This window comes from Cucurbita maxima, unplaced genomic scaffold (assembly GCF_002738345.1).
Source record: "Cucurbita maxima cultivar Rimu unplaced genomic scaffold, Cmax_1.0 Cma_Scf00007, whole genome shotgun sequence".
In the NCBI taxonomy this organism is placed as follows: Eukaryota; Viridiplantae; Streptophyta; class Magnoliopsida; order Cucurbitales; family Cucurbitaceae; genus Cucurbita; species Cucurbita maxima.
In genome coordinates this window covers 4,211,640-4,238,510 of record NW_019272023.1, presented here as the reverse complement: position 1 = coordinate 4,238,510, position 26,871 = coordinate 4,211,640, and the positions used below count along the sequence as shown (strand labels likewise).

The following is a 26,871-nucleotide window of genomic DNA, read 5'->3' as shown; positions in this document are numbered from 1 at the left end:
ATTATTATTGCAATACGGGCTAAAGGATTAATAATTTTGGCTAAATTGAATTAAACACTCAATTTTAATCTTTAATAAATTACATACATTTATTAAGTAATAATTTAAATATTTTAAGAAGTAAACATAATATATATATATATTAAACTCGAGTTTTATATAATTAGCTATCACATCTTTTCGGTCAATTAAGTTTAAATCATAATTATTTAATTAATTACAAATAATTATCATAATTTTCAACTCAATTAAAAAATAAAAAAAATCAAGATCCATTTCAAAACTGAGCTGTTTCGGATCCTAGCTTCACATGCATTGTCATGTTGGATATAAAATATATTTTAATTAGTATTTTAATTAATTTTCATAATTTTCAACTTCATAAAATTCCAAAACTTGCTGCGTCAAGTCCTAGCTTCACATATGCCCTTGGTTTTAAATTTTACAATTTTATATTCAAATTATTATTATTATTTTAATATTAATTAAAATCGAAATTAAAAAAATTACAGAGACTAAATTATTAATTTTATAATGAAAACAAACTACGATCTATAATAAATAATTGATATATCTTAACTTTTAAATTATTGTGAGATTCCACATTCATCGGAGAAAATAACCAAACATTCCTCATAAGAGTATGAAAATCTCTCTCTAGTAGACGCGTTTCATAAACGTGAGGCTAACGACGGTACGTATGGGACCAAAACAGACAATATTTATTAGCAGTGGGCTTGAGCTGTTATAAATAACGACGATACATAACAAGTCAAATTGGATAATATGTGCGGGTGGATGAACTTGGATGGTTACAATTATACTTATTAATTAATGATTTAAATTGTTATTTGTAGCCTGTTATACTTATTAACTAGTTGAGTTATGTTCAAATTGATATACATATATCGTCACAAATAATTAGAACAGTTCGCTAAAATATATTTTAACAATAAGTATAGTTGATGATGACGACGACGGTGATGGAAAAGACCTATTAAATTAGATTAAATTGACGTGGTCGGATGAGTTGAGAATACATCGGTATTAATATACTCAAGTTGTTAATTAATTACATTTTTATTGCCCTACTAGCCAAAAGGGAAATGTCTTAACTTTTGTCCCAAACGGGATTTATTTTCTTGGGTCAACTTCTCCTTTTCAAGGTTATATTATAAATAATATTATTTCTTAATTGTTTTAAAAAATATAATTTGTCCTCTTGTTTATTTATTTTATTTTAATCATATATTTAATTATATTTAGTACGTACATAATAGATGTTGCATTTAGCGAGTGATTTTTTGATATACGAATATGTCACGGGTGACATGTTGATTAACATGTAACATTAATTAATAAATATTATAAATTGATTGTCGTTTTAGGTCTTGAACGTTTCATTTTTTTATTTTATTTTAATAAGTTATGGCTAGATGTAATGTTGTTCTTGAAATAGCAGCGGGATATATTGATTTTCCTAAAGTGCGTGACGAATTGGCGTGAAACGACACAAAAAAGGTAGCTAGAATGATGAAATACAGGAAAATCGTGACATTATTTTACGAGACAAACAACACAAAACAATATAATGAATAGACTCATCTACGGTTTTCATAAAGTTATGTGATATGAAATGATATGAATAAGAGAGAAAATTCCAAATTACAAACCGTTGTAAAGCAATACCAAAATTGGGGTCATTTTTGGTAACAAATCGAACCCCACCGCTGGTAAATATTGTTCGCTTTGGTCTGTTACATATCGTCGTTAGCTTCACGGTTTTTAAAATACATGTATTAAGGAGAGGTTTTTACACGCTTATAAGAAATGTTTCGTTCCCCTTTCCAACCAATGTGGGATCTCACATTTTTCGTGTTTACATAGATATTGTTGAGAAAAAAAAAAAAAAACTCTATAAACGTGCTCGAAATCTTAAAGTTAAAAATATGGAGTTCATAATTCTTCTATTTCTTTTTAGGTCTTCGGGTTCTTCATCAACCCTACACATAGTTCTTTCTTCTTAACATCATTTTTAAGGCATTTTTTTGTGTTCTATAGATGAACAGTGCACCGTGCCACAATTATCTTTTCTTGTTCTTGTTTTTGTTCTTCATTGGGGTTCTTCCATAGCGGTTGATCGACAACATTATTAAGCCCGCCATTGAAAAGAGCTTCTTGAAGACCAAAAAAGAAGTCTAAGGAGACGGTTAGTATAATAGTCGAAGCCCACCGCTAATAAGCATTATTCGTTATGGCTAGTTACATATCTCTATCTCTATCTACTAAAGAAAGATTTGCATACCGACTTCCGCGCTTCATAATGGAGAGTGATTTGGTTGGGATTTTAGGAAATGGGTTTGTAAGAAAAGGAAAAGAAGAAATTGCTAATGGATAGTAATGGGCTTTGATATCCAATTGGATCAAAGATTTTTTTCTTGGGCTCGGCCCAAAAATCATAATCAACTCAATCCAATCCAAAAAAAACGTTCGAACCCGATTCGATCTCTTTATTCTATGAATGTACGAATATTACTTCTATCTGATACTTTAAGATAATGCTCAGACACATTGAAAGCCGCTTATTACTCAAATAACATAACGTTTCTTCTGTAAACCACACAATTTGTTCAATAGAACTCATCTACATAACATATTACGGGTTCTTATCAAGGCGTTCATCATTTCTTCAGACATATTGTTTATAACTTCATTAGGTAAATTCATGGACGCCCTATTTCGTGACCTTATGTCCCTTTCTTACTCTATTTATTATAAACTATGTTCAATTATTACCTTCTCGTTTTTTGAACTTTCGAATGTATGTATCAATTAATAATTTCGGGAAAAAAAACAGATAATTTTGTGGTTGTGATTTTGATATGTGCTTATGTCAATACATGTGTTATTTTGTAAAAATAATAAAAAATTAAGAGCAAAAATGAACGTTTATAATCAATTAATTGTTTATAATAAAGACCGACACTTTATTTTGATTAAATTTTACGTAATAAAAATTAAATTTTTAGAAATTTAAAATGTAGGTACTAGGTTGTTAAAATTAACAAACAAAAAGAATAAATGAAGAGGGAGGATTGTCGTTCATTAAAGTCATGTGTAGTAGGACTAAAAGACACAAAAAAAAAAAAAAAAAAAATCTATTTATTTAAGTTTAATTATTTAATTAAAATTTAAAATCACCTTCTAAATAGTTTTAAAAAATGATTTTTAAGAATGGTTGGAAAATAATAATAAAAAATTTATCGTAAAGAAAATATATGTTTTAAAACTCAAATAATTTAATAATCAAAATTAGATTGAATTATGGTCTTTTTTTTAATAATTCTAAATGTATTTATTTTTTTTTTATAGAAAATTAAAAACAGAAACAAGTGAGAGATTCCACAGTAGTTCTGGTGAGGGGATTCCCATGGAATCAAAGCTCAAAAGCAAAGTGGGGCCTAGAGTTAGCTGGACCAATCAAAAATTAACATTCTATGGTGACATTTGGCCGAACTGGATATCAATTTCAGCTAACCAATCAGCCAATCAGAATGAAGTAATCGTCTACAGTATAGCTGACGGTTGGCTGGTGTGAGGCCCAATCAGTGACGTGTATAATGTTGACTTTTTTGTTGCGTCAAAACACCAGCTTGGCTTTGACGTGTCTAGTACAGTTGGCACCTCTCTCTTAGTACAACTAAGTTCTCCATTCACTTTGGAAGTTTCCAATTTTTACGTACTAACTAATTATTAAAAAAGCCACGTCATTTTTATTAAGTTTTTTTTTTTAAATGGTTTATTCTATGAAAAAATAATTTTACTCTATAAATTTCTATGAAAAAAATAATATAATTTTGGTTATTTATTACAATTATTTTTTATGTTTAAATCCAAATTTGATACTTTTCCACGTTTTTTTTTGTCCATTTGGTCTCCATTAGGTAGGGCAAACAAGACAAATAAGTAAAAGACTAATCTAACCTCGAGAACTAATAACAATAATAATAATATTATTATTATTATTATGCTAAACCCTCGTGGGTATGTAAGCTCATAGATCACAAATGTTAAAACTTTAAATTAAGTTGATTTCATTCCAAGTCATTGTAACTATGAGATCTCATGTTGATTGGAGACGATAATGAAACATTTTTTATAAAAGTATGAAAACCTCTCATTAGTATGCGTTTAAAATCGTGAGGTTGTTGACTATATGTAACAGGTCAGCAGTCAATATCTACTAGTGGTAGACTTTTGAGACTGAAATGATTGCTGGGTATAGGAATCGTTTGGCTAATTCCGCTCCCCTAAAATGATTGCTAAGGATGACATCAACGGTCACAAGGGGAAAGAAAAGAAAACATAATTTTTTAAAATTATTTAATTAATTAATTATTTATTAATTCATGAAATGAAAAAGGAAATTCCATTTGAAAAAAATAAAAATGTTCATAAAAGTTAAAATCTTCCACATGGCAGTCATCCATTTGAAAGCTTAACTACAAAGCTGCTTCCTTTGTATCAAAAGTTGCAGTGAATCGCTTGTATATTAAACCCTTTTCCTTCAACAATCCAGCTCAATAATCCATTTTATTCTTCCTCCATTGGAGCCATTCCACAGGCTTTTCATCACACCCATGTGGGTTTGTTAGCGATTCTCTCAATTTTGGGGCAAAAATCCAAAAAAATGGAGTTCCTCAGTGGATTCCTACGACGAATTTTAGCGGCGGCGCTTCTGGGTTTGCCCTTTTTGGGTTCTGTTCTCGCGGATCTGGCTTCCGACAGGGCGGCGCTGGTGGGTTTCCGGGCGGCCATGGGTGGTCGGCCCCGATTAGAGTGGAATATCTCCGAGGTATCTCCCTGTTCTTGGGCTGGTGTTGGCTGTGATAAGAATGGGGTTTTTGAGCTCCGGCTTCCGGCTATGGGGCTTTCCGGTGAACTTCCGGTGGGGCTTGGGAATTTGACGCAGTTACAAACTCTGTCTCTGAGGTTTAATGCCCTGTCTGGACGGATTCCGGCGGATTTTGCGAATCTTCGTGGGGTGAGGAATCTTTACTTGCAGGGGAATTTGTTTTCCGGCGAGATTCCGGCGTTTCTGTTCGATTTGAAGAATCTGGTTCGGTTGAACATGGCGGACAACAATTTTTCAGGTGAGATTTCATCTGGGTTCAACAATTTGTCCCGTTTGGCTACTCTGTATTTACAGAACAATCAGTTCACCGGAGTGGTTCCTGAGTTAAATCTTCATCTTGAACAATTTAATGTCTCGTTTAATCGATTGAACGGTTCGATTCCGTCGAAGCTCTCTGGTTTTCCAGCGAGTGTTTTTGAGGGAAATTTTCTCTGTGGGGCGCCATTGTTGCTCTGCAACTCGACCGAGCCGACCGAGCCAGGTCGAAAGTCGAAGCTCTCGGGTGGGACGATTGCCGGAATTGTGATAGGTAGTTTGTTTATTTTGGTATTGGTTTTGGTTGTTTTGATTCTCGTGTGTCAAAGAAAGAGGAAGGGGAAATTGGAGTCGAATGAGGGGGTTCGGTCGGCCGGTGAGGTTGAGGTGCCGGGGGAGAAGGCGGCGGCGGTGGAAGGGAGTGGCGAAAGTATAAACATAGATCATTTAATGGCAGCGAAATCGGTTGGGAAGGGCGGCGAGAGAGATAAGAGATTGGTGTTCTTTGGGAATGTGGGGAATGTGTTTGATTTGGAGGATTTGTTGAGGGCGTCTGCGGAGGTTCTCGGGAAGGGGACGTTCGGGACAGCGTATAAGGCGACGCTCGAGACGGGGACGGTGGTTGCTGTGAAGCGGTTGAAGGAGATGACGGCGGCGGAGAAGGAATTCAGGGAGAAGATCGAGGAGGTGGGGAGGATGAAGCATGAGAATTTGGTCCCTCTCCGAGCTTATTATTATAGCAGAGAGGAAAAGCTTTTAGTTTATGATTACATGCCGATGGGAAGCTTGTCTGCCCTTCTACATGGTGAGTTAGTTCTCGATCATTTGAAAAATCTAACCAATCGATTAAATTTTATTCTAAACAATTGCACGTTTAAATTAACATCAGGTAGTAGTAGAGAGTCAGGAAGGACTCCGTTGAATTGGGAAGCAAGGTGTGGCATAGCGCTCGGAGTAAGCCACGGGATTCATTACCTTCATTCTCAAGGCCCTACTATCTCTCACGGCAACATCAAGTCTTCAAACATTCTCCTCACTCAATCATACGAAGCATGCGTATCTGACTTCGGCCTTGCACAGCTAGCCATGTCTCCTTCCACTCCAAGTCGTGTTGCTGGGTACCGAGCCCCAGAGGTTACTGATTCTCGAAAAGTATCACAAAAAGCAGATATTTACAGCTTCGGAGTGCTATTATTAGAGATGCTAACAGGAAAACCTCCTACACATTCAATCTTCAACGACGAGGCGGTGGATCTTCCAAGATGGGTCCAGTCAGTGGTTCAAGAGGAATGGACAGCTGAAGTGTTTGATGAACAACTTCTTAGGTACCAAAATGTCGAGGAGGAGATGGTTCAACTCTTAGAACTCGCTCTGCAGTGCACCGTCCCATATCCCGACAACCGTCCAAAAATGGACGAAATCGTTCGACGAATCGAAGAACTCTGTCGATCGTCCTCACAAAAACAGAATGAGGGTATCGACAATGATGAAAGTAATGATATTTCTACACCGTCAAACTTTACTGGATGAGAATCGAAGAATAATAGAAAATCTAGATATTATTCTTTTTTTCATTATAGTTTTCGGGTTTATTATACTTGTAATTTTTATACATGTAATTTTCTTTTTGTTTTTTTTATTTTTATTTTTATTTCATGTTTACAAATCAATGAAGTTCTCTAGTTGATGTTTTCATTTTTATTTTTATTTTGTGGAAAAAATGTATATTGAATAATGCTAAAATTATATATGATTTCAAACATAAATAAAAAAATAAAAAAAATAAAATAAAAATAAAGACCTGTCCCATCATATTTATAATGATTAATTTATGAAGAATAAATGGGAGAAAATAATTATTTAGTTTATCTAACTAAATATAAATATAATTCATATGCATTTCTATTTTAGACGTATAATTCTTAATTAACTGGAAATAAAATTAATATAACGACATTTATAAAGACTTTTAGGCAATTAATTCAACATCTATAATATATAATAAAAAATAAAATTAAAAAAAAAAAGGAAAATATAATAATTAATTATATTTAAAAAAAGTGGTTGATAAACATAATTACTCAGTTAAAAAGAGGCGTGTAGCTTTGATTACAATTAATAATAATTTTATTATATATATATATATATAGGAGGTTTAATGGGAGATGATTTCTTGCCTTTCAATTTTCTACCTAATCCAATAATTCCTTTATTATACATTATAACAAATATCATTTTCATTTATGAAAAATCGTCCAATTATTTTGGTTTCCTTTATTATAATTAAAAAAAGTTCAATTTTAAATTTAATCCTTAAATTTTTATAAAAAAATATCTGACACGAATTTTATTAAATATTTTAAAAAAATTAATGACTATATAGCATGCATTTAAAAGTTTAAATACTAATTTAACCTAATGTATATTAATATCGTTAAAGATATTTCTATACAGCTCACTTGCATAAACGTTATGTATATCTTATAATGTTTTTTTTTTTAAAAAAACTTAATGAGTTTTAAAAGAAAAAAATTCCTTAACTCGAGTGACCGAACTGATCAACTAAGGTGATCATGGAAACAAAAGAACAGGGCCACAAACTATTGATGGAGCACGGATCAAGGATTGATTTGCATTTGTTTGCGAACGTTTAATATCTTTTATCTAAGATTATATTGGATGTAGATAAATAAAATCTATTAAAAAATTAAATTTCTTTTAAACAACCCGACAACCCAACTCAACTCAAACCATACAAACCTACTCGTAAGTTGTTTGAATGGGCCTATGTTAACCTAGTCCACTGATTTTTGGGCCTTTAGAGATATATTATGGGCCCAATAGTAATATTTATTCCTATTTATTTCCAATAATAATAATAATTAAAAAACATATATTAAGCTTCGATAAATATATTTTTTTTTATTTTTAAAAAATTAAATTTATACCTATTTATTTCTTTATTTTTATTTTTAACTTTTTCTTAAGAATTAAAATGTTTTTGTTTTAAAAATAAAAGCTAGAGTAAAGAAGTTGTAAGAAGATAAATACATTTTTTAATATAAAAAAATTAATTGATTATTAAACGAGACCTAAATTATTGAAGGGAGGATTTATTAAAATAGATGTAAAATTGAAACCCGAAACCCCTAAGTTTGACTATATTCCTCGTGATTCACATCAATCAAGTTTGACTATTGACTTTATCATATATAAACTTTTAAAATTTTAAACCAGAAGTTTAGCTAAATGATTAATTACTCTAATTTTATTTATTTATTTAGTTCAACAACATATAAATTACGCTTACGTTGACATCAGTCACTCTTGTTAATTATATGTTAACGTACACATTTTAGGTCTCGTTAAATATATTATAACGAGCGTTTAATCTACTGGATAATGTCTCATAAAGTGTATCTAATATTATATTTACCAATATTTCGTAAATGAAAGGTATATATTTAGCTATAAACCAAACACGCAAAAGTGAGCATAGTTCAATTGATATAAAATAATTGAATCTGTATTCTCAATGAACTGATTTAAGGAACAAACACACAATAATTAAATAATTTCTAGCGGAAAAAAGGAAAATATTTTTTAAGAAATTAGAAACAATTAATTTATAAATAAGAGATGTTGAAATTGTTTTTCTTTGATGATAACAAATTCAAATATATTTTTTCCCCCACATATTTTATAAGGAAAAAAAAAAAAAAAAACACAACATTTTGACAAGAATGTTACTGTCCGAATCCACAAGGCCAAGATTCTTGGAAAATTGGCACTTCACCATCCTCACGACCAACCAAGAAATCCCAACTATTAAAATCGTCTTCCCAAAGTCCGATACCATTGTCGTTATTACTCGTGTTATTGCTATATGCCCATTCGAAATCCAAGAACTCGAGATCTTCAAACTCGATCGGGTTTGAGTTTGAAGACAACGAAGAAGATGAAGTAGAAATACAAGGATTTGAAAGCACTTGGGACTTAACGATAGTCGTAGAGGTTAGTCCTTGCACCTCATCAACTTTGGTAACGACCGATGAATTTGTCAATGTCTCTGTATCAAGATGACTATGTATTTGAGATTCGAGTTGATCAGTCGGAAAAGAGATTGGTTTGTGAGTTTGAGGGTCGATGCCCATTTTTCTTAGCTTCTTCTTAATGTGTGTGTTCCAATGGTTCTTGATCTCATTATCAGTTCTTCCCGGTAGATGTGAAGCAATCTTCGACCATCTGAAAAATAAATATATATTATATAAAAAATTATTTTCACAAATTTTTAGTATCCACAAATTTTTAGTACCTGTTTCCAAGTTGAGCATGGAGGTCAATGACCATTTTCTCTTCGAGATCGGAGAGAAGGCCTCGTTTAAGGTCGGGTCTAAGGTAATTAGTCCATCGAAGTCTGCAACTCTTTCCACATCTCAAGAGGCCGGCGAGCTTAGGGAGAGCCCTCCAACAGCACTGGCCATTGGAGAGGATGAAGTTGATGAGCTTCTTGTCTTCCTCAGCTGTCCATGGCCCTTTCTTCAACCCTACCTTCTCACAACATGGCTGTCTTCCCATTCTGCCCTTTTAATCAATTCTAGAGAGAGATTAGAGAGAGAAGACTTTTGATGTATGTACGAAGATGATAATGAATGGAATATGTCACCACCACCTACATTTATATATATATATATATATTATTTCCCTTTTCTCTCAACATTAAAATATTATTTATATATCTAAAATTAGTTTAAATTTGAAAATTTATTTTCACGGTATTTAATAATAAAGATTAATTTTAAGATTTATTAAAAATCGATGACTGAATTTAAATATTTAAAAGTACAGAGATAAAACTGAAATGTAACATGAAAGAGATGTATGTATGTACGTACGTAATGAGTATGGGTTTTGAGAGGGGCGAACTATAAGTCAGTCGGGGAAGAATTGATTTTTTTTTTTTAATTCACAAATTTAAAAATATATATATTTATGTAATGAGTATGAGTTTAATATTCTTTCCCTTTTACCAAGATTTAAAGAAACCAATCATATGGGTATAGGACTTTTGGACAACATCTTTTTAACAAACATATTTTTTTTAAGAAGTAATGAAGATTAAAGGCTCCAATTGGGTTTTGTTCTTCATTTTTAAAATAAAATTGTGAAGGATTGATTGATGAAACTATTGGCAAATTGCACAAATGGCGTTTAAAATATGTTGTGATTTAGGGTTTGATGCATCGATTGACATGATATTATTTTTATTAAGTTATTTGTAATTATCATGCTAACTCGATTAAAATTTGAAGACTTTTAGATATATCTTACTTATAATTTATCTACGAAAGTATGATTAGAGTAAGAGAATTTGAAATAATGGTGTTGCTGTTTTGACCTGTTTTGTATCGATATATGTCTTATGATTCTAAAACGCGTCTGCTAGGGAGAGATTTTCACATCTTTACGAGGAATGACTTCGAGTTTCCACACCCTAATAAGGAATGTTTCATTCCCCTCTTCAATCGACGTGGGATCTCATAATCCACCCCTCTTGGGGGCTGGCATCGTTCAATTGATGTGAGATCTCACAATCTACCTCCCTTAGAGACCTGAGTCCTAGCTAACACATTCTCCAGTGTCTGGCTTTGATACCATTTGTAACAACTTAAGTCCACTACTAGCAGACATTATCCACTTTGGCTTATTACGTATCGTCGTTAGTTTCATAGTCTTAAAATGCGCCTGTTGAGGAGAGACTTATACACCCTTATTAAGAATGTTTGGTTCTACTCTCCAATCAATGTGAGATCTCATATGATTGCGGGAGGATTTGGTAAGTTGGGTGGAAAAGTGATCCCACTAATGAATGTTTATTGTAAAAGGTGAGTGTATGAAGAGAGAAAAAAAAGAAGCATGCTTTAGGCTGTCTTCTTCAAAAAGGGCCACCTTGCCCACTCACCTCAAATTTCTCAATGAATTAACTTACCAAATATTTGCAAAATTGCCCCTAACAAATTTAAAAATAAAACAAATTCAAAATAATTTTAAAATTATATTTTTCATCCCGCTCCGTTTATTATTTGATTGATTATTATTATTAACATTATGGTAAAAAAAAAATTTATTGAAGACTATATTATAATATTAAATCATTATATTTAAAATTATCCATTCAAAAGCTTTTATTTATTTATTTATTTTAAGACAAATAATTACAACTTATTCAAATAAAAATCGAAAAGTCTTAGATATAATATTTAATTATTAAAACTACTTATGGAAATATATTTGTAATTTTTTTTCAAATCGTTTTCCTCGTGTATTTTTTTCGAATATTATTATTTTTTTCATTCACTTAACTTGTGGGAATTCTTATATAATTTTATTATTATTATAATTTTATGTCCTTTTACGTATCGAAAAAAAAAAAAAAAAAAAAAAAACATTTAATGAATCTTCTAACCTTACAAGCAACAATAAAATATTAAAATAATGGAATTTGAAAAAGATGTGAAAATGACATAAATAACACTTTAAATGCAAAATATTAATAATAAAAATAGTTGTACGGAAAACAGTAACAAATTCTCACAAAAATTCAAAAATAAAAATAAAATTTTTTTAAAATTTATTAAACTTATATATTTATATTTCATAAATTTTAGATTGAAATAGATGTTAATTACGAGCGATCATTTATCGAAATAAAATATTACCCAAAAGTAATTTAAAATAATGTTCGAGTGGGAATAGTCTGTAAAAGACTTGTGTTTAGATGACCGAGTTAAGGTAGAGATAATATCATCTTTAAAAATAGTTTCAATGACCTTTTTAATTAGCGTTAAATAGTCGGTTACTACAAAAAAAAAAAAAAAATATATATTTTGACTTTGAAAGTTACTATGGTAGAGAAGAAATTCTTTATAAAACCCGACAATAATTGAATTGAATTTTTAAATTAAATTAATAATGTTTTGTTGAATGTATCTACTATGGCTTAGTTATGTTTCACTTAATCAATAAGTCATTATTAATTAATTAATTATTGTTGAAAAAAAATCATTAATCAAAAGTATTAAAATTTATGAAATGATATGAAATTTCAATTATAATTAATAAAGTCTCATTTATATATATCAATTTTATAAATTAAATAAACGGTTTGTTTTAGTTGGGGACACTTTAATGATCTATCTGCGTCCACACCACTCAAGATCAGCTTTTCTCGAGTATGCTTTTTCAATGCAAATTCTGCTATCTCTTTAACATGTGGATCATTGTCATCAGCCCTTCTTACACTACCGATGATCGGTCCTGACCCATGTGTGGAAAATCAACCATTAATTTGTATTCTGTTCAGAAACGAAACTTAAAGAACAAATGGGTAAGATTTGAGGAAGAAATTTTGAAAATTTTGTATGATATGCTTTTGATTTTGAGTAGGAGTTTTGGTATTTGTTACTCGTTAGGTAGAACTCGATATCATTGAATATATTTATGACGTGGACGTTTTGTTTCATGCTAATATTCTTTCTTTGTATGGTACACGTGTGTATAGTTTTGGACTAATCTAGTAACCGTGCTTGATTCTAATTTTTTCAACCCAAACAAATCTTATTAAATAATGAATATAATCTAACCTGATCATAATTTTTTTTGGGTTGGGTTAGTTCCGAACGTTTAAACTTTTTATTTTTAATAGACGTAAAATGTTAATTCGTAAACATATATTTACATATTTTCAAATATTCAATTAAAAGGTGCTAACTCAACTTTAATATATATTTTGAAAATTACTTTTTAATTTTTTATTTAAAAATTATTTAGAAGGGTTGTTAAAAAATAAATAATAAAAGAAAACTAATTGTAAAATAAAATAATAAAAAATATAATTATATGGTAAGTAAAATGTATTTTTAAAATCGATAATAAATTCGAGTTAGTTCGGTTAATCTAATCTAGTATAAGGATAAACTCAATTTATAAAGTTCTTATTTATTTGAACTCGAACCAATAAGAAAATTTAACAAAATGTAATTGTTTCTGTTTCCAAAAAAAAAAAAAAATTGCGGTTGCTCTTTCCAAAATTTCTATAATTTTTTTTAAGAGGTTTCTGAAAATGAGTAACCTTCGCAAAAACGAAAAAACTAACCCGACTACAATCGTGATAAAAAATTTCTCATAATAACCTAGCTTATCAATCCATCCATATTAGTTTTGATTTTCGTGGCATGGCTAAGCATGCTGTTAAGGATATTTAGTAATAAATTATAGTTTACCATATATATTATATTTGATATTTTATTATAAGGCAAATATTAGTGGTACCTTTCCATTTATTGTTATTTCCATTTATTATTATTTCCATATCCTTGTAATTTATTTGATTATAAATAAGATAACTTTCACACCATTTAGGTGTGGTGGATTAATCAAACATTCACATGGTATCCGATCCCTTTCGGTTTAACAACCTTGATCCTTTCTTTTCAATGGCTTTTGAATCCTCTAATCTTCTTCTCCACCACCCCTGCTGGTTTTGACGCCGCAGGGGCAGTCTTCATGGCTGCCGTAGTCGGAGCCGATTGATTACTCTTCGGCTCCACCCTATTGAACTCCAAATCACCTTTCGTCATACTCTGTACATACAACCTCACCTTTTCCAACCCAATCGGTTTTCCCCTTGGCCAATATAGTCTCTCTCATTTTCTTCCCAATCAACCTTCATCCTTTACATAAACCCTAACCTAAACCTATCAACTTTTTGCAGAGATTTACTTTCGGAATCTGGGTGCCGCACTGGCCTATTCGCCAACCAAGTTGCCGCCGCCCTTCCTGCCAAAATTAGCTTCTTCGCCTGATGAGGCGACTCTTCCGACTGCCCTTCTCGCCAAAATTGGCTCCTTTGCCCAATGTGGCGACTCTTCCGGCTTCAACATTGTCTTTGTCCCTTGCTCTAGGTTTCCCCTTCTACTTCTTGGGGTTAGGAATATTCTCACCAGAGCCAAGGCAGCATCGTCGCTAAGCGACAATCCCTCTTCATGGGTTAGACATATTCTCGCCGAAGCCAAGGCAGCATCGCCGCTAAGCGGCGATCCCTCTGCAATTTTTGATGGCCAAGAATCGGGTTGTTAGCATCTTCATGAAAAGTGTTTCTCAACCTCTTTGAATTTTTCAGATTCAAGCTTCACGTTCATTTAAATTCGACGCTTAGCTTGCGGTGGAGTGTTAAGGATATTTAGTAATAAATTATAGTTTACGATATATATTATATTTGATATTTTATTATAAGATAAATATTAGATATTTGCCTTATTACCATAGGTATCTTTCCATTTATTGTTATTTTCATTTATTACTATTTCCATATTCTTGTAATTTATTTGATTATAAGTAAGATAACTTTCACACCATTTATACGGTAGAATTACATATGTACGGGCGATTACATAAATTTTTTAATTTTTTAATTTTTATCGAACAGACCTTAGAATAATCTAACTTATCCGTCCATTCTTATTAGTTTTGATTTTTATGGCGTGACATGCAATTCTGTGAAATTGTGTATTAAACTCGAGCTTTTATTTTCCTTTCCCATTTCCATTTTCATGTTCATTCGTATTTTTAGAACTTTCAACAATATCACAAACAGTTCAAAATGGTGCAAGAATGGAAAATGTAGAAGAAACAAAGAACCGTGCTAGCTTTATTTTTTTCCGCAAGGGTTGGCGGCCGTTCAGACATATAGTTGGGATATAGAAATTTAAAATCTCCAACCTTAAAAGAAAGAGTACGTACTAATTATCACGGAGCTAAATGCTCACTTTGGCGGCTTTTATTCTCATATTAGTATTTTTTTTTTTTTTTAATAGGACATAAGATAGAGCAACCATTACAAGTGATAAAGCTTAGAAAAGAGGAACGAAAGATATGAGCTTCAGTGAATTATCTGAAGCTTTTTCTAACACAACAACGTTATAAAACTTTGAAAACTCGTGAGGACTATGTTTGGCAGAGAGAATGAGGTTGTAATAGTTGTTCCAGTCAGGGATCCCCTTAATGATCTGACCAGCGTCTACACCAGCCAAGATCAAGTTTTGTTCAGCATGTTGTTTTAGTGCAAACTCTGCTATCTCTTTAACGCGCGGATCATTAACCGAAATCCCTATCACTCCACCGATGGCTGGTCCCGGCCCCATGGGTGGAAAATTAACCATGACTTTACGTTTTGTTTAAAAGCTAATGGAAAAGATTTGAGGAACGGTATGTTTTGAATTTTGAGGAGGAGCTTGATATTTATTACTGGCGGTGTGGAATGGGATATCTTCGAATATGGCTTGGACATTTTATTCCACATAAAGAAAATTCTTGTTTTCGGAATGGTATCAAATACCCTACGATTCTTAGGTCATCTTTGAAACAGTGTACTAAATTAGAGCTTTTATTTTTATATTCTTTTACATCTTCATTCCCATAGTCCATAAATTGTAGTTAGTCAATCGTAATGTTTCACGTGCTAGCTTTCATATACACAGTAAATGGCTAGACGTGTATATACTAGAATACCTTAAACATATAGCTACACAATCCTTTAGATAAGCAGTATGTCTAAATCGAATACAAACATATTAAAAAAGCAAAAACTAACAACTGGTAGACGTCGAATAATACCCACTCTTAAAAAAAAGATATCCTTTGAACTTTAAAAAGTTTTATTAACGTTGTTCCCACTTTTTAAAAAAGTTTTAAAATACTTATTTAAAAAATACCCACAAAATTTTAAAAGTATTTCTCAATCTTTATAAAAAAGTTCATAAAAGTTTATACCGTCAATAGATGAACGGTTTTTAATTTTTCTTCACGGTATTATATTACTTTTGAAAATTGAGGGTGGTACTAACAATTTTGTTCATATACTAACAGTTTTGTTCATATACTAACCGTTTAGTTTTCGTGAGATGTATAATTTGATTTTAAGTTTCTTTTTCGAGAAAAAAAAAAAGATCGATGTTGCTCTTTCCAAAATTTTTATAAATTCTTTTAAGAGGTTTTTGAAGATGAGTAACCATAAACACGAACAGTTCTCAAAAGCTACCACTTCGCAAAACGGAAAAACTAACCCGACAACGACCGTGATAAAAAAATTTCCCATAATAACCTAGCTTATCAATCCATCCATATTAGTTTTGATTTTCGTGGCATGGCTAAGCATGCAATTCTACCGGCTTAAATGTTGAGATTGAAATGAGGTGACGTAGATGATTGACCCAAATCTGATTAAAACGTCATGTAATGGATGAGATTGAACTATTACATATGTACGGACTATTATACAAAATTTTTAATTTATTAATTTTTATCGAACATACTTTAGAATAATTTAATTTATCAGTCTATCCTTATTAATTTTGATTTTTGTGGGGTGACATGCAATTATGTGAAACCGTGTATTAAATTCAAACTTTTATTTTTCTTTCCCATTTCCGTTTCCATGTTCATTCCTATCTTTAGAACTCGCTACAATATCATGAAGAGTTTAAAATGGTGCTAAGAACGGAAATGGAGAAGAAACAAAGAACCCTACTAACTTTATTCTTTCCCGCAAGCGTTGGCGGCCTTCCAGATATATAGTTGAGATATAGAAATTTAAAATAAGAAAGAGTACGTACTAATTATCACAAAGATATATGCTCAATTCGACAACTTTTATTCTCATATTAGTATTATTTTTTGATGGGACATAATGGATAAGATATAACAGCCATTACAAGTGATGAAGCTTAGAAAAGAGGAACTAAAGATACAAGCTTTAGTGATTCATGTGAAGCCTTTTATAACACAATAACGTTATAAAACTTCGAAAATTCTTGTGGACTATGTTTGGCAGAGATAATAAGGTTGTAATAGTTGTTCCAGTCGGGGATCCCCTTAATGATCTGACCAGCATCTACACTAGCCAAGATCAAATTTTGTTCAGCATGTTGTTCCAATGCAACCTCTGCTATCTCTTTAACGCGTGGATCATTGATCTGAATCCCTACCACTCCACCGATGACTGGCCCCGACCCCATGTGTGGAAAATCAACCATGACTTTATGTTTTGTTCAAAAAAACGGTAACATTTGAGGAAGAAAATTTGAAATATTGGTTTGGAGTGCTTTGGATTTTGAATAGGAGCTTGATATTTATTACTCACTAGGTGGGACTCAAAATCTTTGAATATATGTTTTATATGGACCTTTGATTCCACATAAAGAAAATTCTCGTTTCCTGTTTTTGGAACAGTATCAAATACCCTTCGATTATCATGTCTATCTTTGAAACCGTGTAACAAATTAGGGCTTTTGTTTTTATATTCTTTCGCATCTTCGTTCCCTTAGTCCATAAGCTGTAGTTAATCAATTGTAATATTTTACGTATTAACTTTCAAACACAAAGTAAATGGCTAGACGTGTGTATACAAGAATACCTTAAAGTTTACGTTCTCCACGTTGGTAAAAAGATGTATGGACGAAAATAGTCTATCTATATCTCATAACGAAAGCTCAACATATTTTTTAAAAAACCTTAAAAGTTTTAAGGATATTTTAATTAACAAAATATTTTTATCCAAAGCAGAATATTTTATTTTTTAATTGATAAAATTAATTTCCTTTTGGAATAAAACTCTTTTTTTATTCCAACAAATTAGAGCAATCGAACTAGAATTGTGTGTTTTTTTTTTATTGGTTTATTTTTTTAAAAAAATTTATTTAATAATTTTAGATAAAAAAATGTTTTTTACAAATATACAAAATAGAATCAGAAAATAAAAGTGAGGTTCGACATTATCCACTGTTTTGTTATTAAAAAAAAAAAGAAAAAAAACAGTTTTTTAATTAAAAAAACTGAATAAAGATATTTGCAAAAGTATAATTATTAAATTTATTTATTTTTACTAAATGATATATTGCATCGTCAGTTGATTTCTAATTAGCATAAAAAAAATTATAATTTGAAATTTGAAATTAAAATAATTTATAATTAAATTCATACCTCAAATACGCCAAACAGACCATTAAAAATAAAATAAAATAAAATAAAATAAATAAATAAATAAATAAATAAAAGAATTGTTGATAGGATGGGGCGGTTGGTGGGGCGGTAGACCTCCATGCACGCGGAGGTGTGGATTCCTGTCGCATTTTCAGCCCTACCTTTTATTATTATTATTTTATTATTATTTTTATTTTTATTCTGCTTTAAACCATTTTTAATACGTCCGACAACAATACTTGATATTGTTAATTTTAGCCCGTTAAATTAGTCTCACAATTTTAAAACACGTAAATTAGGGAGAGATTTCGTGTAACGGTCCAAGCCCACTGCTAGTAGATATTGTCATTAACGCTTTCCTTTTCGTACTTCCACTCAAGGTTTTTAAAACGATTCTATTAGAGAGAGGTTTCTACACTCTTATAAAGAATGGTTCGTCTCCCTTTTCGATTGATTTGGGAATCTCACAATCCACTCCCCTTGAGGGCCCAATGTCACACTGCGCGGTGCCTAACTTTGATACTATTTGTAACAGCCAAAGCCCAATGTCAGTAGATATTGTCTGCTTTGATCCATAACGTACCACTGTCAGCCTCACAACTCTAAAATACGTATATTAGATAGAGGTTTCTACACCATTGTAAGGAATACTTTGTTTATCTCTCCAATCCACGTAAGATCTCACATAAACAAATATTCTAAAAGTTTAAGAAAACAGACTTGAAAGTATCGAGACCAAAATAAGATTTAAATAAGAACTCATTTTGTAAGCTAAAAATGATGTAAGCAATGCACAAAAATGACGTCATATTATTATAAAAGAAAAGAAAAGGGAGTTCACAGAAGGTTTGACCCAAACAAAATCCCCACAACTTATTGTGTCTTTTGCTTTGGGAAAAGAGCCATCAATGTCTGTCTTTGGTGTATCCCTTAAATTTGTGGATTAGAACAAACTCACCAATTTCAAGTATAATAATAATCACTAGTGCTTACATGTGGTTGTTGGTGAAGTTTCTTGGAGGCCCACCATTGTCGGATCACACAAATCCACTCCCTTTCTAGGCTCAATGATGGTCGGATCTCACAATCCACTCCTTCAAAGTCTAACGTCCTCACTGACACGTCTTGTGTTCTCTCCTTCAAGGCTTAGCATCTTCGCTGTAGCAGCCTAAGCCCACCGCTAGTATATATTCTTCTCTTTGAGTGTTCCCTTTCGAGCTTCCCCTCAAGATTTCTAAAACACGTATGTTAGGTAGATGTTTCCACATCTTTACAAGAAAAAACGTTTTGTTCTCCTTCTCAATCGATCTACGATGTCAAAAAAACATTTCCTAATGAATTTGAATATTTATTTACGGGAATTAAAACCCATTTATTTTTTCATCTTGGAAAATGCAAAAACACTCAAAAAGCTTATCTTGTACAACCACACAAAATCAATACATACCTACTTCTTCTACATTATTCTTGTTTTGTAAAACATGAAAGGTGAAGACAATAAGTTTTGGAGGATATTCCAAATGACCCAATTGGTCTATGTTTCTCAACACGTGGACGAATAACGTCCCGACATGTGTTCATCTCCATTTTACACTTTGTCATTCGATTCAAATACATTTAGGAATTAAATAATGTGTACTTTTTTGGGTTTTCCCTTTTCAAATTATGCATTTGGTTAAATAAAATAAAATAATAAATTTTAAATCCTTTTTTTGGGATTTACATTGTTTAAAAAGTATATAATATAATTAAATATCGTCTCAAGATAATATTAGCATATAGCATCCTATGCTCTAATTTTTTTGATTCATTTTTAAAATTTGGCCTACATTTTGAAAACGTGGTAAGGGATTTAGAACATATCTTGGGCTAGCTTTGGGCTTTGGGCTTATTGAAATTACGATATGAATCTAGAAGGTCCAATGGGCCACCCATTTCGGGAAACAACCTTCTCGCTGACACATCGCTTGGTGTCTGGCTTTGATACCATTTGTAACGGCCCAAGCCCACGCTAGTAGATATTGTCTTCTTTGTACTTTCCATTCTGGATTTTCCCTCAAGATTTTTAAAACGCGGTCTGTTAGGGAGATGTTACTTCTTTATAAGGTAAGGGTAAGACACTTGTGTATAGGTGGTATTACAATCGCACTTGTTTTAATCTAACGAACAAATCAGCCGTGAGAAATTCAAATGTCGCGAACAACGTTGACGTATGTTCGGACCTCGAGTCACATTTGCGAGAAATGTTTTAGAAAACATGAGCGATGAAATACATTTGAAAGAATTGAAGAAAGCAACGAAGAAAGAAACACCATGACTTAAATTGCATATATCTCAAAGTAGGAAGGAATGAAAGCTAGTCATATTTCCCTACATTTTGTGATATTTTAGTCCTGACGAGACATGATATGGTGAATGGTCATACACTCCTGTATTGATGCAATATGAAATGGTAAATGCTTGTCTAAGATGAAAGTATGTAAAAGAGGTCTGAAATGGGCATGCGACTATAGACAATACATCCTAGATGAGCATGACCGAGACATCTTGTTCTTTTGAGTTTGTTATTTTATTGATATCATTGTAGTTTAAATGTATTTTTATGATAATTTCAAGCTATTGTTGTGCATGTAGTCTGCATATTCACAGACATGTCTATTTCATCGAGCCTCTCTCGAGATAGTGCCCATTTTCTTCCCATGTTCTATTTCGAGACTCCTGAGAATTTACTTGTATCTTATGTTCATCAATAGCGGATTCAAGACCTTGTACCTTAAATGATTGAGTATCAAAGCACGAAATGCTCTAAAAATGAACGTGCTCAAACTTGTAATAACTAAAATATGAATCATAATACCATAAAAGTAAACCCATGATTGAAATTCTTCCTCTTAGTTGACTAGTGGAAGAACTCCGGAGCACGTTTGACATCAACGGGCTACTGGAATTTGAGCAAGACTTTTTAAATCAAGAAATCGTTTAATTTGAACATTTGAAATTTTCGAGTAATCGTGTCTTGACATTCGAGTCTTATAAATGATTACATATTAAATTGCTTATTACATCATCGTTAGTAAGTTCGTCTATAACAAGAATTGAGATGAAGAGTGGATGAGTAGAGAGAATTTTTTGGATGATGAAATAATGGATGGTGACAGTTTTTGGCTAAGTAATTATGTGAGATCACACATCAACTGGAGAGAGGAACGAGTGTGAGCAAGGGCGTTGGGCCCGAATGAGTGGATTGTGAAGTCCTACATTGATTGAAGAGGAGAACAAGTGTCAGCGAGGAAGCAGGGCCCCGAAGAGGAGGATTGTGGATCCTAAATCGATTGGAAAAGGTGACGAAACATTATTTATAAGGGTGTGAAAATGTCTCACTAACAGATGTGTTTTAAAAAGAAAAGCCAAAGTCAATAGTGGTGAGCTTGGATCGTTACAAATATCATGAATTAGAAGTTATGATTGGTCCTATAAATTAAACCTTTCTTTTTTATTTCTAATTCTAAGTTGGTATATTGGAAAATTGTATTTGTAAATGAATAAAAATTTAATTAAAATTATTTTAATAATTTGATTTAATAAAAATAAACTATGCTGAGTAAAAATGTAGAAAATCTATTCTCATCCTATTTTCAGACATTAGACAAAATTTCAAATTAGACAACAAATAATAAGATGTCTGGGAATAAGATTAGTGAGAATCAAATAATTGTGTTTAATGGTGCATGATTGTGCCATTAGAGTTTCACGTAAATGATATGATTTAAGACGAACATCTGCACAAAGTGAGTAGCCTAACGAGCGAAAATTTCAATATGAGATGCAAAAGAAAAATGGATTTCAATATGAGATGGAAAAGAAAAAATGGAAGGAGGATATAGTAATTACCATCGAGCTATATGCTCCCTTTAGCAACTTTTGTTCTCATGTTATTACTACTTTTGATAGTTTATAACTTAGATAAGACATAGTAGATAGAACATAGATGATCCCGTTGCAAGTTATGCAGTTTAGGGAAGACGGACGAAAGATATGAGGTCATAAGATTGATCTGAATGATGTTCTTGCACAATGACACTACAAAACACCAACAATTGTTCACGACTACATATGACGGAGATAATAAGATTGTAATAGTAGTTCCACCGGAGCATGAACGTTCGAATGAATTGACCAGCTTCAACTTGTCGAAGGATCAACTTTTCATAAGTATTAATGTAAAAGTTTGTATTAAACAACTTTGAAATAATAAACTAGAAATTTAAATGCAAACATTTATTATTCAAAAATAAAACTCAAATAAAACATTTACGGTCCTGTAATGTCCCAATTTCAACTTTTATGGTCTTCACAGCATCCATCGTCAACTGAGTATGAGAGTCTTGCCTTTAATTGAAAAAGTAAGGTAGTCTGTGACTTAGTATTTCATTGTTGGGGTTATTTGCAAAACACATGAGTGAGATCTATCTTTCATTTACTTTACATGGTTTAAGGATCTTTTCTTATCTGGGCACGGTGGATGTGTGTAGTACTTTTCCGTACGCGGCCCACGTATGCATACATGGGCCCACCAGGTGGGCTTGTATACGAACCCACTAGACCTGACTTGGTCGGACACAACGCATTACACGTAGCCGAATGTCATGGAAAAGAAAAGGTCTGCATAATATCATAGCGAACATAATATCGAAATGTACGCGTCCGTACCATCATAACATAAAGGAAAAATATCCCGATGCACATGACACAAACATGCATGAGGTCCCATGATTTACCTTACGTGACATGATACATATTAGGTTTCATTTCCTTTATGAATTTCATAACATGGCTCAGTTATGTAAATTCATAGCGTTTCAATTCATTTCATGGAAACAAGTGTAATAGATTACATGCATAAGTAGTAAAAATTTAATAACAATACAAAAACACATAGACATTGCATAACATCGATATTTCACATCAAATATGACGCACGCAAAAGCTACAGATCATGCACCATCATATTAACTCCAATAGTAAAGTCATGGTTGCCTTGACCGAAATTCATCACGATAAGTTTAATCGCCTCAATACTACAACTTCAACGTCTAACTATTTTCTATAAGCATCCACATAACATAGTTAGGGCATATTCATAACTCAAAAGCAAAAGCAAGCTGAACTTCAAAGTTTGGAAGTTTAATCACCGAAGTAAGACCCTAGCCACGAGAAGAGACAAAGCCGGGGAGCTGAGCCGCATTTGCGCACATGTGCAAAGCCGAAGGCACACATTTCGTCTGGGCGCGATTCGTGTCTCACCTCCACTTAGGCCGAAGAAGCCGTGAGGTGGACCGTCTGGTTGCGTGCACTTGGCCGACGTTTTCAGTCGGGCCGAAACAGAATGGGCTGGACAGTGGGCCGTGAGCGACTGGCTGGGCTATGCATGTTCTCGGGTGTACAGTCGCTGACCCGACCCGTATCCGATACCTCTTCTTCCTTACCCGAGAAAACACGAAAACCCTAAATCGATTTCCCTTTTCTGAATCCGACGAGACTCAACGCCATTCACGTTGATTCACACCATTTTGTGACCTCCTGTTGACACAACGCCTCACGGTATTTCTCTGCTCCTATACCTCAAACTCCTCCTCGTAAAATCTCCAAACTCCAAAACTCTCTCTGTTTTCGCTCTCAATCTCGAGTTAAAAAGCATGGAAAAGGAAAGAAAACTTGCTCAAATCAGCCGCTTGTAGTCCGATTTTGGCCGAGAGTTCTTCACAGCAAACACTCACTCGACTAAGAATATTCATTTCACCATTCGAATCGTCCTATTTCATCGAGAACCGAGAATGAACGGAAGGTAAGATTAAGTACTTTTAGTCAATCAATACATCCATGAGACGCTACATTAATTGAGAAGGAGAACCAAACATTTTTTATAAAAGTGTGTAAACTTCGATACATTAAGGGAAGTCCGAAAGATAAATCCTAAAGAGAACAACTTTGAGAATTTCTGTTGTATTCTATGTTCATCAATAGTGGATTTATGACCTTATAAATTAAATGATTGCGTATCAAAGCATGAACTACTCCAGCTAGTCGATGATTGAAATTCTTCCTTTTAGCCAACCCGTGGAAGAACTTCGGAGCACGCCTGACATCAACAGGCTATTGGAATTTGAGCAAGACTTTTTGAACCAAAAAATTGTTTAATTCAAGCATTTGAAATTTTCGAATAATCATGTCCTGACTTTCGAATCTTATGAATGAATTATATATTAAATTTACTTTTACATTCTTGTTAGTAAGTTCGTTTACAACTAGAACTGAGATGAATTTTCGAGTGGATGAGCATAGGAAATTTTTTGGATGATGAAAGAATAGATGGTGGCAGTTTTTGGCTAAGTAATGTTGTGAGATCTCACGTCGATTAGAAGAGTGTCAATGAGAACGCTAGGCCTCGAAGAGGTAGATTGTAAGATCCTACAATTGATTGGAGAAGAGAACAAGTGCCAGCGAGGATGCTGGGCCCTGAAGGGGTAGATTATAGATCCCATATCAATTGGTTAGAGTAACGAAATATTCTTTATAAGGGTGTGAAAACCCGAATAAGATAATATATGTCAACTTGTAGTGTTGCGGATGGGACGGATTGGAATAGTTAGGGCAAATTTAACTCTAAAAGAAAATATGCTAAGGTAATGATTTTTTTATTTTAACAAAACCAGTAAAAGCATGTATTTTCTTAAATCCCTTATTCCTTTCCTTATTATTTTCTATTATCTCTTCTTTATTTATTTATTCATTTAATTTTTATAAATATGTTTAAATTTAAATTTATAGTTTTTAACCATAGAATAGTAACGTTATTATACTAAATTATTTATTATGATAAATAAATATGTTTATGTTTACTTAAATAATATTTACGATATTAACATAATAAATTATTTATATTAAGTTATTAGTTAATATGTTATTAAATTAATTAATAATAAGATAAGTTAAATTTGTAAAATTGTAGAACGAATTTTTAATTAAAATTATTTTGATAATTTAAAATGAATTGCCTTATATATCAACCTCTTATCTATTGATTAGAAATTTTTACTCCATATTTTAAAATTGTATTTAAAATGAATACAAATTTAATTAATTAAAATTATTTTAATAATTTGATTTAATAAAAAATAAACTAACTAGCCTAGAATTAATTATACAAAAATGTTGGAATTAATGGCGAGCTAGCAAAAATATTATTTATTTATATATAAAATACTGATATCATTTGCGCACAACACTAAATGCAGTCACTCTATTCTCAAGCATCATATAATAAGATGTCTGAGAATAAGATGCCTAAAAATCAAATAATTGTGTTTAATGGTGCATGATATGATTTAAGACTAACATCCACATAAACTGAGTAGGCTAACTAGCGAAAATTTCAATATGAAATGCAAAAGAAAAATGGAAGGAGGATATAGTAATTACCATCGAGCTATATGCTACCTTTGGCAACTTTTATTTTCATATTATTACTACTTTCGATAGTTTATAACTTAGATAAGACATAGTAGATAGAACATAGATATCCTGTTGCAAGTTATGCAGTTTAGGGAAGATGGACGAAAGATATGAGGTCATAAGATTCATATGAAATACGTTGTTTTACAATGGCACTACAAAACACCAATAATGGTTCATGGCAAGCGGAGATAATAAGATTGTAATAGAAGTTCCACTCGAGCCTGGACACCAGAATGATTTGACCAGCTTCAACTTGATGAAGGATCAACTTTTCTCCACGATAATTACTCAGTGCAAACTCTGCTACCGCTTTATCCTTTGGATCATTGTCATCAATGTTTTTCACGTTTTTCAATGGCAGCGGTCCCCCGGACAATGGTACTTGGACCTTTTATTCCATTCAAATATTCTTTCTTATGTTACATGTTTATTTCATCTTTGATTTAGTGTAACTTCGAGAATAAGTTAGTCTCATTCTTCCTTTAATCCGAGTCACAGAGAAAAAGTTGATATTTTATTTTTTTAATTTTTAAAATTTAATTTATAATCTAAAATAAATAATTTTGGTCTCTTAAATTTGGGTTGAGTTCGAGTTAAAGTTGTTGAGTTTTAAGACTCACCCTTATAGCTCTCCCCTCCCGTTCTTCTAGTTCTTACCCGTTGTCATTGTCTGCTATCATATTGAAGTTTTTGTTATTAATTTGCTTGATTGGTTGTATTTAATCCAGTTACCCGACTCACTTTTTGTGGATGTTAGTCTTAAATCATATCATTTATATTGATTTGATCAACCTTTGTTAAACGTTCATAATATTAGAGATTTATTAGATTAAATAAACACAATCATACAAATATTGATCGAGAACATAAACCATCTATCACGATGAAAAGTTTCTTTTTGAGAACTCTCTATCATCAACTTACAACAGTTCAATTCATTCTATTGGGAACCATTAATATTAACATGTCGTAGAGCTAATAAAACTCAGATGTGACTAAAATAAAATTTTCAATGCTAAAGTAATAAAAAGATTGTTTAACGGGAACTAACATGTCTACCTAACTTACCTCTAAACGCTCCCAAAATCGATCTCAACTCTATCTCTTCATTTTTTAGAAACCAAGTGAAAAGTTTATTCCCATCTAAA

General features: G+C 32.1%; 2 protein-coding genes across 2 annotated transcripts; one reads left to right on the top strand and one right to left on the bottom strand.

Moving 5' to 3' along the window:
- The first annotated feature begins 4,501 nt into the window (after positions 1-4,501).
- On the top strand, positions 4,502-6,865 carry LOC111482135 (probable inactive receptor kinase RLK902). The gene is made up of 2 exons (XM_023127801.1): positions 4,502-5,975; positions 6,060-6,865. Exons 1-2 carry the CDS (start codon positions 4,691-4,693, stop codon positions 6,698-6,700), a joined length of 1,926 nt encoding a protein of 641 aa, XP_022983569.1. The 5' UTR covers positions 4,502-4,690; the 3' UTR covers positions 6,701-6,865.
- A 1,998-nt stretch (positions 6,866-8,863) lies between these two features.
- On the bottom strand, positions 8,864-9,810 carry LOC111481912 (transcription factor MYB20-like). The gene is made up of 2 exons (XM_023127519.1): positions 9,486-9,810; positions 8,864-9,415 (listed from the first exon to the last, which is right to left on the bottom strand). Exons 1-2 carry the CDS (start codon positions 9,746-9,748, stop codon positions 8,917-8,919), a joined length of 762 nt encoding a protein of 253 aa, XP_022983287.1. The 5' UTR covers positions 9,749-9,810; the 3' UTR covers positions 8,864-8,916.
- Between the last annotated feature and the right edge of the window lie 17,061 nt (positions 9,811-26,871).

What these genes read in the sequence shown, in the direction of transcription:
- LOC111482135 (XM_023127801.1), top strand. Translation starts at nt 4,691, where the DNA reads ATGGAGTTCCTCAGTGGATTCCTACGACGAATTTTAGCGGCGGCGCTT. An exon ending in CTTGTCTGCCCTTCTACATG is followed by an intron (nt 5,976 to 6,059) that starts GTGAGTTAGTTC and finishes AATTAACATCAG; the next exon opens with GTAGTAGTAGAGAGTCAGGA.
- LOC111481912 (XM_023127519.1), bottom strand. Translation starts at nt 9,748, where the DNA reads ATGGGAAGACAGCCATGTTGTGAGAAGGTAGGGTTGAAGAAAGGGCCA. An exon ending in CATGCTCAACTTGGAAACAG is followed by an intron (nt 9,416 to 9,485) that starts GTACTAAAAATT and finishes TTTATTTTTCAG; the next exon opens with ATGGTCGAAGATTGCTTCAC.